A 17,206-nucleotide genomic window follows, 5' to 3' on the forward strand; every position below is an offset into this window, starting at 1 on the left:
TATAATATAATCTCTCTCTCTCTCTTTCTCTCTCTCTCTCACTCACTCACACACACACACACATTCCCCTATGGAATACTTTTGAATCTTCTCAGTGCCCTTAGATACTTAAAAACTGGTCAAAATTGATTTCATAAGCCGGAGTTGCATTGTCAAGCAATTAATATCTCCCTAGTTCTTAAAGATAGATTACTTGCTTTCAGGAACAGAGACATTCTTTTTAAGTACAGTGGTACGTCTGGTTGTGGACAGGATCCATTCAGGAGGTCCGGTCAAATCCTGAGGTTTCCGCAACCTGAGGACCGCATCTGCGCATGCATGCACGGTGAAACCCAGTAAAATACTTCCGGCTTTGGCGTGTGCGCATCCCGAAGTTTACGTAACCAGAGGGTTACATAAACGGAGGTACAACTGTATAGTGAAACCTACAGGAGACCCAAAACATTTGGATCGCGTGAAATCCAAGTACAGTGGTACCTTGGTATTCAAACACTTGGCTTCTGGACAAATCGGCTCCCAAACACCGCAAACCCGGAAGTAAGCGTTCCGGTTTTTGAACGTTTTTCAGAAGCTGAACGTCTGATGTGGCTTCCACTTGAGTCCAGGAAGCTCCTGCAGCCAACCAGAAGCCGCACCTTGGTTTTCGAAGGGTTTTGGGAGTCGAATGGACTCCCAGAATGGATTAAGTTCGAGAAGTGCTATAAATCTATAAAACAGGTGTTTTTTTTTAAAAAAAAATTAGCTACATTGGTCACACATTGTGAATTGTTCTCCCACATTGTTCTATAACCTGTGTGAGTTTAGTGCTCTTTAGAATAACAAAGCATGAGGGTTTAATAGAAGAGTGCCAAGAGTATTTGCGAGCTTCACAAGCTCCAGTACACACGCATTGTTCTCAATCCTTTAATAACCATTCAAGAGTACACTGTCAGATTACAAGCACCATTCCTCTCAACTGTTGGGTTTTGAAACCAGTTTGCTTCTCACTTGCGTAACAGCAAATATAGTGAGCATTAACCATGACTAGTGCCAAATTTGAGCTGGAAAGCTGAAGTGCTGGAAAAATAGACTGTGTGCTCTTGCAGGGATGAGCAAACGTTAAATCTCTGCTGGCCTCCAAAGATAGAGCATCGGCAAAAAATGCAATGTGAAAATACATATTTGAAAAAGTTTACTTGGCAATTATCCACCTTCAACAAGATTGGATTACCGTGGTATCCCCCCACCACAAGGAAAAGCAGCTTTCATTGGGGGGAGTACTTAGGTCAGGGAAACAGTGCAGGAGAAAAGCTTAAAACTCTCCCACCGCTGTGATCAAATTTGGAGACCCTTGTGATTGCCTTCAAGAAGAAGGGAAACAATGAAATGTTCTATCACATATCTCATGTGTAATTTGGCCTTTAGATTATTTTGTAGCCATCTATCATTTCATTTTATTTCCTTTGATTTTGGTGGAGTGGACACCCAAGTCATATTTCTTTAACTTACAAATCAACTTGATTTTAGTTATGACCATTTGTCTTGGCACAGCTGCCTTAAGGCTTGCATGGTCTTTAAACAGAGGAGGAGTGTTTAGGTCGTCGTCGTCCCCCCCCCCCCAGGAATTCTTACTTGATCAGAGATGGCTACGTAAATACAAAGAGCAACTATTTATTAAATGCCAATTCATCATAAATGTGTGTTAGATTAAGAGGGGAGACATTTAATAGCAAATGTTTTAGGTAAGATGTGCTTGCCTATTATCTCTCTTAAAATTTATGTAGAAAACTTGCAGACACTGCACTGTTCGGAAAATATTTGCTTTTCAGATACTTCAATCACATAACGCCAGGGAATATTTAAATTTGTGCTTCCTGAATCAAAAATCAATTATTCATTCAGCTGGCCTTGGGAGGGAGGGGATGATGAACTGTGTTCCTGAAGCAAACTGATTTTCAATGATCCTGTTGGTAGAAAAATAACTTTATACGTTTATGAAAAGTATGATGTGATAGCAGGTGATGGCAAAGACTGAGATCCTAAAGACTCTGCTTTGCTATCGCAAAAGCAGAACACAAAGTCACTGTTAGATACTGCCTTGTAATAACAATAATTTTCCATGGCATTGAATCATGTGCTCTTACCCTTTTACTAGCAGAGGAAATGCTATTAATGGCTATTTGACAAACATGCATAATGTATTCCTTGTGGAGAGAAAATTAAATTGAAATTATATTCCACCTATAGGTCCACAACATTCTTAGCTAACGCATGCCCTTGTTGCACCCATTGTTGTGGGCATCCATGTGTCACCAGAGACAATGGAGTGCACCTTTTGGGGTGAAGTCAAACCATTGCTGTAGAAGCACCAAAGTGACCTGCCAAGGCGCAAGCCTGGGCAGTGTGTAAAGAGGTCCTGGGCTGCCCAGACAACATGACCCCCCTCTTGGCTTCGCTGATGTGGTCCAAAAAGGAAAGCAGAGCAATATGTTTGACAGCAGCTGGGCTGCAGGAGATGCTTGAAGGAGGCATACAAGACACCATTCAATTCATCATAAATGTGTGTTAGATTAAGAAGGGACTCCACTCTGGATTTGGGTAGGGTTTGCTCTTCAGCCTTTTCTTCTCCCAAAGATATCCTGCAAGGTGACAGAGGTTTAGGATCAGAGTTTTCCTTCTCCTAGAGGGGCTACATTTCCAAGTTGATGTGCCCCTTCTGCCCCTCACTTCCCTCTACAGCACATGCAGAAATCACCTTCTTGACCATTGGACTCACTATTGGTCATGTCTGCTCAATCCTCCAGAGCCTGTCTTTGCAGGCAGGGGAAATCCCTAACTCACCAAGAGTTTGAGGCCCATCAGCTAGCCTTGCCAGGTTTAGCTGGCCAGTTGAAGCCTTTCCCAGGGTGTGGCTGCTGTCACATGCTGACAGCTTCTAGGAGCCACAGGTGAGTGCAGGGTGGGAGCCAAAAGTGAGCAAACTACCCCAGAAGAAGCACGTGTCCCCCACCAGAGGTACTACCCCTCCCCTAACACCCCATACAACCCATTAATATATTAACTATACATTTTTAATTTGATAGTGGGATGTGCTGATGTAATTTTATAGATATTGATTCCAACTGTAGGGAAAAGTAATATTTATGCCACTCTCTTCATAAGCAGGGTTTCCAATTTTGTGACATTTGCATCATTATCATTATATTTTGGCTTAAAGTGCTTGTATTAATATTATTTTAGTGTTTAGTTTTTTTATCTGGGGAATGGGTGGTTCTTCTAAACTTACATCAATAAAAAATCTCATTGAAATTAGCTTGTGTGCTGCTACGAGCTAAAGTTTCAAAGTATTGGTGTTAATCTCCCCCAGATTGGAGGAAGAAAATGCCAGCTAGAATGGGTTACGCTTTTGAGAGTGAGTCTTTGGAGATCTTCGCCTAAGTGATTGTTTTGTATGACATTTCTTCATTCTTTTCCGTGTGATTTCAATAATAGTTTCTCAAACCTCATTTTTCAACATTACTAGTTAGCCTTGGGAAGTATGTGAGCACTTCCCTGCATCTTCGATAGTATTTGGCTGCAATTATATGTAGCATCTGTTTTGTATTGAGTTCACTGTCTGTTTGGAAACCATATGGTGCATTTGCAAGGAGATGAACTTGATTATTGAATTGGTCTTTCCACCTCCAATTTAGTTTTACATTTCAGTGTACTGAATATACCTTTCTAATTCTTTTAATTTTGAACACATTCACTCCATTTAAATCATATGGGGGAAACAATGTCCCCAAAACAATGACACAATCTGAGTCCCATTGAGACCATTTCACATCCACTCAAGCATCTGCCAAACCATTCTTTGCCTACAAGTGGCACTTTGCTTGCATTAATTTTGATGAAGGACATACCTTGCCTCAGAACATCTGCAGTGTGGGGAACTGTTGGAGCCATTCAAAATCTTGCCAGGTAGAAGAGGTGAATAATTTATTCTTGGACTGAACATTTGTTTCCTGTGGAGTGGATTTTAGGAGACTGTAGGGCCTGCCAACCTACGGTAGCAGTTCAAAAGCACGTCAAAGTGCAAGTAGATAAATAGGTACTGCTACAGCGGGAAGGAAAACAGCATTTCCGTGTGTTGTTCTGGTTCGCCAGAAGCGGTTTTGTCATGCTGGCCACATGACCTGGAAGCTGTACGCCAGCTCCCTCGGCCAATAACGTGAGATGAGTGCCGCAACCCCAGAGTCGGTCACGACTGGACCTATGGTCAGGGATACCTTTACCTTTACCTAGGGCCAGGAAGAGGAGGATTCACCAGAAATTCCCTCCCTGATCACACTGGGCATAGCATCCTTACAGTATGTTAGGTGTCAATCTGACAACACAATCTAGTATATTTTATTGTTAGCTAATGTTTCATTTGTGTGACTTTTCTCTCCATGCCCATCTCCTAGCTTCATGATGCTGATATGGTGGTAGTGGGTAGTGCCAAACCGAAAGAGATTCCAGCTACTTGGATGAAACCTGAGATGACCAGTGTGGATTGTTCACGTGACATTTTATGGGGTGAGTTCCTTTCAAGCTGTGCAGTGTTGAATAGCTAATGTATTTGTGTCTCCACTCACATTTTTATCCCTTCTCCCACCTTATCCCTATCAGTTTTCGGTTGGTACAGAAAACTTAAATTGTCAGGATCAACTCACAAATGCAGTCTATACTGTGCCAGTGCAGATTGAGCCTACCAATAACACACATGAATGTTTACCTACATATTTCAGTGTCAGAACATACAGGGGTAAAAAAAAGAGGAGCCACAAGATTTTAATAAAAGAAATATGTTTTGTTTACTGACTGCACAATGTCTGTGTGCCCTGGGGCATATGTTTTTGTAATAGGCTGTCTCCTGGAATAGCCTGGAAAGAACAGCAGAAGCACTCTGCTTATTTATTGTTTTTAAATATATATTTATTGTTTTGTGGGAGAAAGTATATGTATTAAATGTGTGCATCTGTATTAAACACATACCTCTGGTAGAAAGAATGCGCATAGTTTAGTTGCAATATAGTTATTGATGCACCTATTGGTTTTACATGACAGAAACCATAGCACCAAAGAATCTGCATGTTTCATTTTCTTTCCTTTTAATTTTTATATGTATATTAAATTCTTTCTTATTTTATGTTTTAAAAAATTGCCTGGTGTTATTTCATTCTGTAAGAATGCCCTGCTCATAGTCTGTAAGACCATAACAGATAAAATGCTGCTTGGAGTAAAAAGTTACCATTAAACAATTTTGTCGTTTCTTTTTGTTGAGTCCTGCTTTTTTATTTGATGCTATTTTATATTTTGCTATATGTTAGTTCCTTGCATGAAAGGTAAGAGCTATAGAAATTATGTAGCTGTGATGTGTTAAAACCACAGTAACCTTCTTACACTGGTAACTCATTCACCACATACACCTGAAAGTGAACAGTTAATTGTTCCCTTAATTGTTTTTCTTCTTCTATGCAAAGTTGTTAACCCTCCCTGTTGTATTAACTAATTTCATAGTGACATAAAAGAACTGGACTCACACTGCTCAGAGATTTTTAAAGCATTAAGCAGTTTATAAAATAGATAGATAGATAGAATGAGTGACTAAATGGTATTGGAAATGATGGTGAAAACATGGAATTTTGAATGTTTAGGAGGAAATTAACGGACAGTTCCAGGTCAGCATTATTTGTGCTCAACAAAATGGTTGTCCTGTTGCCTGTTCTTTGCTAGTGGTACCAACTGACCATTTGTGTTGGCTGCTGCTGCAAGCCAGGCATGTTTTTCCCTCTCTCTCCATCTTGGGCTTGAAAAGAGAAGTACTCATATTTGAATTTCCTTAAGGTTAATTATAATTATTGGTTTTGGTATTCAGGTTCACTGATACTGTGCTGTAGTAACTTCTTATTCAATGTAGTCACAGTATAATGGAGAAGCTCATCTTCTCAGAGAGCAAGTTATCACAAAGTCAGTGTCTTTTTAAAAAATCATTTGAAGATTGCAGCATCAGCTGATGCCTGAAAGTGATCTTAATGAAATCAGAATAGATCATAAATGTAATACATTTGCACCAGAATGTTGTACAACATCTGGTGTTGCATAGGGGAATATTGACAATGAAAAATGTGTTGGAAAAGACTATGAGTTGTTGTTTTTTCATAATGTCTTTCTCAACTTATTGTAAGGACTTCCTAACATTTTATGAAACTTGCCCTAGCAATGTTTGGTTATGGACCTTCTTTCTTTAGTCAGTGTTAATTTTAGGGATGCACTATGTAAACTCTCTGTCAAACTTCCTAAAAAATATTATTAGAAGGGGTGAGGTGTATATTATAGCTACTGTTTGAAGGCTGCTTGAGGTATGCTGGTGATTACTCCTTTTGTGATGTGCAAAACCTGGCAGGTACCGGTAGGTACAATTAATCTTGCTTTATATTTGCCATTTTCCTACTTTCAGGATCTTTCCAACTGACAATACTGAAGGGATTGAAATCCTTACAGTTAATTTATGTGATATTTTCGAAAAAATATTTTGCAGGACAAAATGCTTCTGGCGAACAGTCAGTTAGGAGCAGTGACTCCCCTCTGAGTGAGGATATAGGTCAGCTGGCAGTGGCAATGTGCATGCAGGTTCGTAAGACTATCTACTACCTTTTTGGCCCTTGAAATACAAGAGAGAAGAAATAAGACAGTCCCACAGGCTCACCACCAGGAGTTCTTTTTTGTACTGTGAATTAATCAATGTGCACATGTGCTAGTAGTATGCATTAGCAATCTATAAGGAAAAATTTGCAAACAGAAAACAGTGGCAAAGTGTGCATGCACAATTGCCAAAATTAATTTTAGAACCCAGAAGGCGGATGGAGTGTATAGCGTGGGACACAGGGAACCTGTGGAACACAATCCCTCATTAGGCATTTCCCACAACGAAATCCCCCTCCTTCATACCCCAAAGTTTATGAAAACAGGAAATGGACTTGAAAAGTGTAAGAAACAGAATATGGTTTTCAAACGGTATATTAAACCTTCCCCCCCCTTTTCAATTTTGAAAAAGAACTTTGTAAAGATCAGTGAGCAGTGGATACAGACCCAACAGTATAAGAGCTGGAATCTTCGCTGCTTAAAGCTGCAAACCCTTTCACCCGTTCCCAGGTATGTTTGTATGTATTTAAACTATTTCTATCCCACTTTTCAGCTACATAGAATCATACAATTTGTAGAGATGGAAGGTACCCTGAAGGTCAGTTGGTGCAACTGCCTGCAAATGCAGGAATATTGTTAAGTGTGACTTACAGTATAGATTGAAAATGAATATTAAGTATATGTAATAAAATCACAATAAAATACCAAATAATTGAAAGTTAAAAATGAAAGCAATGGCAAACTATTTGTAGTGCCTGGGTAAAAAGTTAAGAAGTATAAGGCATTGCTTTCAAACAAGCGGTTCAAGTATTAAATTAAGCCTGATCTTTTCTGACCCCAAAGTGGTCAGTTTTGTAAGTTGTTTGCCAACACTATTTATTTCTTAAATAGCCAGTGGGTTTTTTTATTCATCCCTTCCTCTAAGAAGCTCAGGCTGCCGTTCATCAGTAGTGGCTATGAGGTGGAGTAGACCTGCCTTACTGATCCCAGCAACACTACAGCTTGCTGGGGCAGGGCAGGATGGAAGCAAAGTCAGGGCTGTGCATACACACCTGTGTGGTGATGGATGAGAGTATTCAAAATTTGTCCTACACCTGTAGAGGAGTTGTGCATAAATTGCCTTTATTTCTTTCTTTTGACAAAATAACATTTTTAAAATTTCTCCCCAAATTTTTTTTAATGTGCCTTAATACTGTGTGTGTGTGTGTGTGTATGTATTCAGGCTGTCTGTTTTGTTTTGTTTAATGTTCTTGCAACCAATTTGAGTTCTAGAGTTTGAGGCTTCTAACAGAACAGAACATTTCCAGATGGCTATAGGAAAAAGATTCAATATCTTTAAATTTTCACAGATCCAATAAATGCATTCTCCAGCATGCCAGAATGGACAGGGAGGAGACATTAAAAACGAAACAAAAAACCAAACCCTTAAATTAGGTCAACATGTATATTGTGTTATGGGTTAGGTTAAAATACATGTAAATATTTTATAATTTGTAGGATTTCTGTTTGGCTATTGGAACTACATAACTGTTTATTTTACTCATAAATGAATCATTGGTGGACAGATGGAAGATATAAAGTATCCTCATTCAATAATATGCTGTATTACAGTAAAACGGATGAGTCATTCATTGAAAAGTGACAAGAAAGCAACATGCGAATTGAAACTGTGAACATCTGTGTGGGGCTCTCTCTGAACTCCGAGTATTAATTAGAGTTATTTCTAAATATATTACTGTAAAATCTGCAGGGTTTCCTCCCCAAAATAGTCAATAATAAAATTATTAAAGTAGGCGCAAGCTCTCTGCATATTTGTTATGCTTCCGTCATGTTCTTGCATGGGGTCCCATGAGGCACATAACTCATGTGTTTGGCTTAACCAACTCTGCAGCATCAGTCCATTTTCAATTCAATGTACAGTATTGGTGCAGAGGATTGTGGGGGTGACTGAATCCTGAAAGAGCACATTGCATTTATTCTTGAATACATTGACACATTTAACATCTGGTAACACTTGCTATCTAAAACACTCTGGCAAACATTGCCGACAGCAACAGCTAGGCTTAAATACTTGACTTGCAATATATCTACGGGTACTTCCAAGAGCTTGCCAGTGCATTACGTAACTGCATCTTGCCTCGTGTAAAGAAGTGTGACGGTGACTAAAACAAAGTTACACTGTCACTGATGCTTTTGTGCTGTCACTCAATCCTTACCTGTGCCAAGCAGAAAGCATGTGGTACCCATGGGGCCTTTCTTCCCATTTTGAATGGCTAGTGTGGAGGCAGTTCCAAACCGGGGGGGCGGAGCTTAATGCTTCCTTCCCCCCACAATCCCAGTTCAGCTTGCTACGCCCCCTTCTAGCTATGTATCTTTTAAAATGAAATATGCCAGGGCTAAATGTATTCATAATATGTTGAGTTTGTCATTGAGGAGCCAGGAAGGAAGAGTGCTCAGGTCTTTTCCAACGCACCTTGGCCATCCAGCATTTACCCAGTTTGAGCCTTTATGAATCAAGTTGAAAGGATTCAGTGTTGGAAGGTTAACAATTATGAGCCCATCTATTGCTACCAGTTCATTGGAATCCTGCTGTTACCAGCACACAGCTTTTTCATGTGAAACATCATATAGCAGTAGCTCATGCTGAGGGCAGGCAGAATGAAAGTAATTGCTGCAAGGGAAGACGGCTTGAGATGACTTTGTAGCAGAGATGGAAAAGCCCTCTAGTGAAGCTTTGAAGCTTCCCCCCCCCCCCAGCAGTATTTACATTTACAGTAGTCCAATGCCTTCTAAAAATGGAAGATTGCATTGTAATCTTCTAGACAAGCAAAGCTCTTCGATTCCCATTATCCTGACTACAGTATACTCTCATGAAGCTTGACACAGATACAATATCCTTGCCTTTGCTTGTTTTTGCATTGTGTTGCTATCCCTACCATATTTCCCCCTTGCTTGGTTAGGTATCTGCTTTGTATCTGCCCTACCTAATGGGAGAGCAGCAGTGTGTGTGTGTGTGTGTGTGTGTGTGTGAGCATCTCTCCCCCAAGTTCAAATATATGAATCCATGGGTTTGACTTTATAAATATCAATCAGCCAAGAGATTTATGCCTAAGGAAATGTGAAAGCATTATAGAGGCTTTTTAAAAGAGTGGAATATTATTAAATATATATGTGTGACTCAGTCCCCTTCCTTCCTCAATTCCTTCCTTCCTTCTCTCTCTTTCTCTGAGATATTGTGATGAAGGGCAGTATATAAATTTAATCATTATCATCATAATTTCTCTCTCTCCTCTCTCTCTCTTTTACTCTCTCACACTCTTCCCGTCTCTCTTTCACACACCCCATAATTGCTACTACTGAGTTCTGGCCCTTCATTTACAATTAGTTTTAGCCACCTCTATATATTAAGACATTTCCAAAATGGTAGTATTATTGTTTTATAACTTATTTTACCTCAGTCATATGTACATTTATTTGGAGGAAGCCCCACAGGGCTTACTTTTGAGTAAACATACATGCATAAGATAGCAGTGTAAGTTTGCAATCTTATTTATTATTTATTAATTAAATGTATATACTGTCCTTCATCGTAGATCTCAGGGTGGTTCACAAAATAAAATTAATGAATGAGAGGATCATAACATGCCAATAGTAACTGTTGTTCTCAGTAATTATTTGCTGCCATCTGCATCCTTGCTTGTGACCATCTAAGCTGACAGAGATCTCCTGGCTCTAATTTGTTTTCCTTTGCAGTGATATTGAGATTTCCCGAGGACAGAATCCAAAAGCTGTTGATGTCCTTGCTAGGGAGATAGGATTGCTTACAGATGAAATTGAAATCTATGGCCAAACCAAAGCCAAAGTACGTCTGTCCCTGCTGGAAAGGTTAAAAGATCAACCAGATGGAAAATATGTGCTGGTTGCTGGGTAAGAAGTATTTTGTTTCATTTTCTTACTAAACTCTCCCAACTTGTACTTCAACTTATTTAATATGTATTTTTCCAGATTTTAAGTCCACAGCACTTAAAAATATTCTTCCTCTCTCTCTTCTTTGTAGTCCATTTATATATTTTTTTAAAAGGTATGGGGATGGGGAACTACTCAATAAAAAGTATAAATGTTTTTTTTAATAGAAGGAATTAAAATAACAATGCTTGTTTCCATCGTAAATGCCGTATGTAATTGATAAGCCCTTTGCAAATATACATCAGCACAGGGCTTATTTTATCTCAAATTATTCTGGGGAATAGCAGCAGATGCTATGCAGTTTTGCTTTCAGACTTAGTGGAGTATACTTGGTGGTGTTCTTATAAGTTTCACCTTTCTCCATGTTAAGCCATGAATCCACCTATCCCGTCTCACTGCTCTGAATTATGACTGTTCTGTTAAGTAGCTTTAAGTACATTGGGTTCTATCTATTTGAGCCTTGCTTGAAGGCTCTTTCATTCAGTGGAACTTCCATGAACTAAACATTGGAGTGGAGAAAGAGATGATTTTCCCTTTCTCCTATGCTGTGTGAAAAGTACTTTCTTTGGTCTGTCCTGAACCTTTCAACATTCAGCTCCAGGTTCCAGTATTATGAGAGAAAAACTTATACAGTCACATCTCGGTTTAAGTACGCCTTGGTTTGAGTACTTTCAGTTTAAGTACTCCGCGGACCCGCCTGGAATGGATTAATCCACTTTCCATTACTTTCAATGGGAAAGTTCGCTTCAGGTTAAGTATGCTTCAGGTTGAGTACTCTGCGGACCCGTCTCCAACGGATTAATCCATTTTCCATTACTTTCAATGGGAAACAGGTAGGTAGCCGTGTTGGTCTGGGTCGAAGTAAAATAAAAAAATTCCTTCAGTAGCACCTTAAAGACCAACTAAGTTTTTATTTTGGTATGAGCTTTCGTGTGCATGCACACTTCTTCAGAATGCACTTCTTCGTGTGCATGCACACGAAAGCTCATACCAAAATAAAAACTTAGTTGGTCTTTAAGGTGCTACTGAAGGAATTTTTTTATTTCAATGGGAAAGTTCGCTTCAGGTTAAGTATGCTTCAGTTTAAGTACTCCGTGGACCATCTGGAACGGATTAATCCACTTTCCATTACTTTCAATGGGAAAGTTCGCTTCAGGTTAAGTATGCTTCAGTTTAAGTACTCCGTGGACCATCTGGAACGGATTAATCCACTTTCCATTACTTTCAATGGGAAAGTTCGCTTCAGGTTAAGTATGCTTCAGTTTAAGTACTCCGTGGACCATCTGGAACGGATTAATCCACTTTCCATTACTTTCAATGGGAAAGTTCGCTTCAGGTTAAGTATGCTTCAGTTTAAGTACTCCGTGGACCATCTGGAACGGATTAATCCACTTTCCATTACTTTCAATGGGAAAGTTCGCTTCAGGTTAAGTACGCTTCATGTTAAGTACAGACTTCCGGAACCAATTGTGTACTTAAACCGAGGTACCACTGTATTTATCTACTTTCTTCTTACCATGTACAGTCTTATATACCTCTGTCAAATTGAACAATTTGGTATCATTTGGCTATCTCACTGCTCATCCCTAATTCTAGATAATTTATAAATAAGTTTAAAAGCACAGGCCCCAATACCTATCCTTTGGATCTCCACTTTCTACAGCCCTCCATCTTTTTCCTGTTCTCTGCTTCCTGTTTTTAAAACAGTTATTCTACCGTGTTTATGCTGGCCATTAAAAATACATTTTCCCATAAATAAAAGTTGATGGTTTCTGATTTTAAATTTGTATTTGTTTCTATTATATATAGATATTACTGTAAACCGCTTTCATGTTTGTTATGCTAAATTGGTAAATAAATAGTTTTATGAATAAAATAAATCAAGGGAAGTGATTGCAGAATAGAAATAATTTATTTTGCACTGTTTATTGATGGGGTTAGGAGAGAGATTCTTCTAGGCTTCACGTCTTTAAAAGGTTAAAATATTTTAGGACACTGACTATAGGAATTGTAAAAGCAAAACTGCCAAAGGCTAAGTTTAGCTTGCTAGTCCATTTTTAGAAAGGGTCTCTTTCAAATTTAGCCCTTGGCAAATCTGTTTTAAACCAAAGGAAGTGAGAGGAATTCAACTTATTTCCATATTTTCCTTTGAAGTGTCCTAATAGATTCAGAATACTATATTAACTACTTTCTAGGCCTCCACTTCCTTACATATCCAGTTTACTGGCAAAATGAGAGGATGCCCTTACAATTTGAAAGTTTCATTGTTTTTTTAATTAAAATATAGTAGAACGTGTGTGTTTTTCCACAGAGAGCAGATGGCGTTTGGCAACATTATATGAGCTCACATTGTCAGATAGCAAAGAATTCAGTAGAAACATTTGTATTTCGGTAAAGGGTTATTTCTTAATAAGTATTCAGAACAGCATGAACTGTGCTCTCACTGTCTGTCTGAAATAACAGAACATTCAAATAATAGCTCACAAAAAATAGGCTTTTTCATTGACCCTGCTACTCAGTAAGTCTTTGGGTAGCTCTTGCAGGCAATTTCTCTCTTTGGCCAAAGTATGGAATGAGACTACATGTTCTGCTATGTGGCTACTGATGTAAATAGCCCCATATCTAGCCTCCACTTCTGTCATGTCTCTTAGGACTTACACTTACACCATGGTGCTTTTTTATATACTTACTCATGTGCCAGTAGAAGGAGAGATTTCTGGACATGCTTCCACAGGCAACACGTGCATTTTAACACTACTTCTGTTTGGATCCTTGGTGCTGATAGTTCACAAACTCGATCCACAACACCTCCAAGCCTCCAGGTTCAAAATCCACTGCACAATTGGCTCCTGGGAAACAACATATTTCACGGTACTAGATGGACTGGAAAAGAAAAATGGTCAGTCCTCCTGGCACCAGTGATCATAGTTAAAAGCTTTATGCCTTTGAGAGCTTGTGTTTTGCTGCAGCGTAAGAGAGTATAGGCAGAACACATTATTTCATATCAACTGTGGGGGCAAAATACTCAATTATTTTTTAAAAGATGATAATCTATAAAACAAATATTTCAGACTGTATCTTTCATCAGAAGTGATCGTAGCATACAGAGGACAGCTGGTCCTTTTGCATAGTTTCTAATGCTGAAGGAAAGATGTTTCTAATTAGAGGTGGATTTCTAGCTAGAGTCTTCAGGAGGTCATGCTATAGGAGTTACCCCTTTTGGCTAGCATATGCATGAATACTTGTATGTCCCTGGGAATGAAAATGTAATCCTTAATGTCACATTCCTTTAATAAACTACTTATTTCACTGCAAGTACTAAAGTATCACAGATTTAAACAGTTAAGTATAGCATATCTTGGCAAGCTTTCCCCTTAGAAACTGAGTGGGAGTGATGTGAATGAAAACGTAATCTTATTTTGTTTTGTTTTTAACTTGAATTTTCTCTGCCTGATGAGAGAGATGCCCCAGATGAATTGTTTGGCTGGTTTTGAAATCTTTCTAGGGTAATTCATAATCATTAATCATACTTTAACTTTAGGTGTGTGTATATAGGGTTTATTTTAAAAAAGACAGAATAGAAATTAACCAAGCATTGATGTATTAGAAGATGGAAAAAAATATACCGGTAGTTTCATATCACCCATATAACTTCATTTTTTATCAGAACTTAGCTGAATTCTCTTTCTCTTTAAAACATTGTGATCTAAGTTTACTTTATTGATTCCAATTACACCATAATTTCTAGGTATATTGGCTCAGAATGTGACACACTTAGTTGTTCATGCCATTATCTTCAAACTGAGCTTGTAGACTTTCTAATTAGAACTCTATCAGAAAAGGATACGATGGTGGTTCTCTTGCCATCAATCTTACTAGAACCATACCTACCTGTATGATTATCTTTCCCTCTCTGTGATAATTGTTTTAAAAGTTGAAATGTTTTAGGAAAACATACATCTGGATAGTTGTATATCTGATGTTCCTTGATAAAATAGAGCTGCTGTTGAGGGCGAACATGATTAGCAAGTATCTATGTACAACTTGAAATAAGGAATGCAGCTGCACAGCTGTAATTGTGACAGTGGGATATAGCTACGGGGGAGAAATATCCTTTACACTTTATTGTTCGGAGCAGGGTAGGCCAAATAGTGTTCTTATTCCTTTCTCCTATCCAGCATATGAATATACTTCCCCTCTGTTTAAATACTCCCAAGGGCTCATGTAGATTTAGGCTTTTGCAAGCATTATTATTTGCACTTTACTAACACGTCTTTATTTATTATTATAACATATCATTCACACTGCTTGCTTTTTGTGGTGGCTTTTATACAAAATGTATTTCCCCTCCCCTCCCCCCTTCTCATTCATGCTTGGAGAGGTTAGGAAATAATGGTTCACTAAATAATGGTACACCCGATAAGCCTATTCATTGTATGTCCCCTTAAATGTTGAAGAATGAGTTCTCAAGAAAGTTGGAGAGGCTTTGGTCTTCCATGTAAATCTATACCGAATTCAGTGTGTGTTCCAGGTATTCAGGACAGTTGCCAAAACAATTTGTTTTCCCCGTTCTTAAGTCAGTTGCTTTAACAGAAGAGGTATTGGCATTTGGGTGTTATCCAATATCATGCAAGCAGATGCAATATAACTTCCCCTTCCACTCCTCCCTGCTGTAGCCCTGTGCGCACACACACACACACCCCAAAATCTGCTTCAATGGGTTTCCCAACTCTTGAGCAGATTTTGGGGGTACATGAGGGCCCTGGGGGAAGGAAAGGAGGGCAAAATGCCATGGCAGGAGAGCAAGTCTGTTCCACAAGCAGACTGATACCATGGGATATCAACCGAAGTTAGTGTAACGGATGTAAATTGCCTACAGTATTTTATAATAACACTGTTTTGTTGAAATTGATTATACTGTTAATGTTTATTTGGCTTGCATTGGTAGCTTTTTCATAGTAAAGCCGATGTTAGCAGGCTTATTGATTTTATACATTTCATCTTCTGCTGTTGTTAGGATTACACCAACCCCACTTGGAGAAGGAAAGAGCACTGTGACAATTGGCCTCGTTCAGGCTCTGACAGCCCACCTTAAAGTAAATTCCTTCGCCTGCCTGAGGCAGCCTTCTCAAGGACCTACATTTGGTGTTAAAGGTACTCATTATTTCATATTACACAGTACTTCATAATATAGCTTCTGGACTGTTTTGGCTAAAGGAAACCGGTGAACTATTCATGTGTTTTAGAGTTGTTCTGTTTCTTTGATTTTAAAGGCATATCCAGAGAGTATGGTGCATAATAATTTTTGTAGACTTTTAAGATATGCAGACAGTTCTATCATGTGGGTGATTATCTGTTTTATAGATACACAGCTGAGACAGTTTCCACACTGGGGTGTCAATGTGTATGTGGGTAGACTTTTCAGTGTGTATGGATTTCCCATCCATACTTGTGGACCATGTTTGGTGGGATGCTCTTTGGAAGGTATCACAATAGTAGTCAAGATAATTTGTTATTTTATAAAGTTAAATTTTTAAAAAAAGTGGTGGCGGCAGCATTGTAAACATGTGGTTTTTGAACTGGTGATGCTTCTTTGTTTTCTGAATCTCATTAGAGACTCAAAATTTTGCATCATTCCATTTCTTCTTTAATGGTTTATTCAAGCCTTCCTTCAGAATAGTTTTACTAATGTAACATAAGCATTTCATTTGCTGCGTAGGTGGAGCGGCAGGGGGCGGGTATGCTCAAGTCATCCCAATGGAAGAGGTAAGCTAAAAATTTCTTCGCACCATTAAAGATGGACTTTAGCTCCTCTCTTTCTGTTGACAAAGAGTAAATACATACAGAGACAAATATTAATTTCTTTGAAATCTCTTTAATCAGTCTATTAACTTTCATCCCTTGTGTAATGCCGTTCATTTTATCATACTTTTTGTCTTGGTTTCAGACACTTTTGCTCAATTGTGTTATGAAATTCATGAGAACATGAGACCACCCACCCAGCCAGCATTCTGTTTCTAATACAAGTTCACACAATCATTTTGAAGTACACAGTATATTCTGTCCTTCAATATTCACATCATAAATAAAAAAGCATGAATGTATGGATCAAATTGCAGGTTGCTGCATCCTAGCAAAAACTTATTTTCCAGCTCGTCTTAATTCATCTGTACTTTGGTTGTGTTGGCTATAAACTATCCTCCACTGAACTGAGACCCTCTCTTGCCTATTAAATCTCTTCAGCCACAATGATGATGATTTAATCATATTTCCACAACCATTTGAAAGTTGTTCAACTGAGCTGTTAATCCCACAAGTGAAAGGGCTTGGGTGGGTTTCACCAATCGGCTCAAAATGAATGTTTTTCTCATTTTTAATTCATCCATAGTTCAATCTTCATTTAACTGGAGATATTCATGCCATTACTGCAGCAAATAATTTGATGGCTGCTGCTATAGATGCAAGGATTCTGCATGAAAATACTCAGTCTGATAAGGTAAAGCCAACCATTTTATAATTTCCATCACTAATGTTATCTGATTGTTACTGTGAATCCTATATATTTCCTAAAACACAGCAGTTAAAAGCATTT

General features: G+C 38.5%; 1 protein-coding gene across 1 annotated transcript in view; it reads left to right on the forward strand.

The window, feature by feature from the left end:
- MTHFD1L (methylenetetrahydrofolate dehydrogenase (NADP+ dependent) 1 like) overlaps positions 1-17,206 on the forward strand; it is a 114,255-nt gene that overhangs the window by 13,472 nt on the left and 83,577 nt on the right. The window contains exons 8-14 of the mRNA XM_035108760.3: positions 4,428-4,539; positions 6,545-6,636; positions 7,061-7,158; positions 10,402-10,575; positions 15,632-15,768; positions 16,334-16,380; positions 17,003-17,110. Of these exons, the coding sequence (XP_034964651.3) occupies positions 4,428-4,539; positions 6,545-6,636; positions 7,061-7,158; positions 10,402-10,575; positions 15,632-15,768; positions 16,334-16,380; positions 17,003-17,110 (768 nt within the window). The remainder of the gene's footprint in view (positions 1-4,427; positions 4,540-6,544; positions 6,637-7,060; positions 7,159-10,401; positions 10,576-15,631; positions 15,769-16,333; positions 16,381-17,002; positions 17,111-17,206) is intronic.

The sequence above is a fragment of the Zootoca vivipara genome, chromosome 3 (assembly GCF_965207765.1).
Source record: "Zootoca vivipara chromosome 3, rZooViv2.hap1.1, whole genome shotgun sequence".
NCBI classification, from domain to species: domain Eukaryota; kingdom Metazoa; phylum Chordata; class Lepidosauria; order Squamata; family Lacertidae; genus Zootoca; species Zootoca vivipara.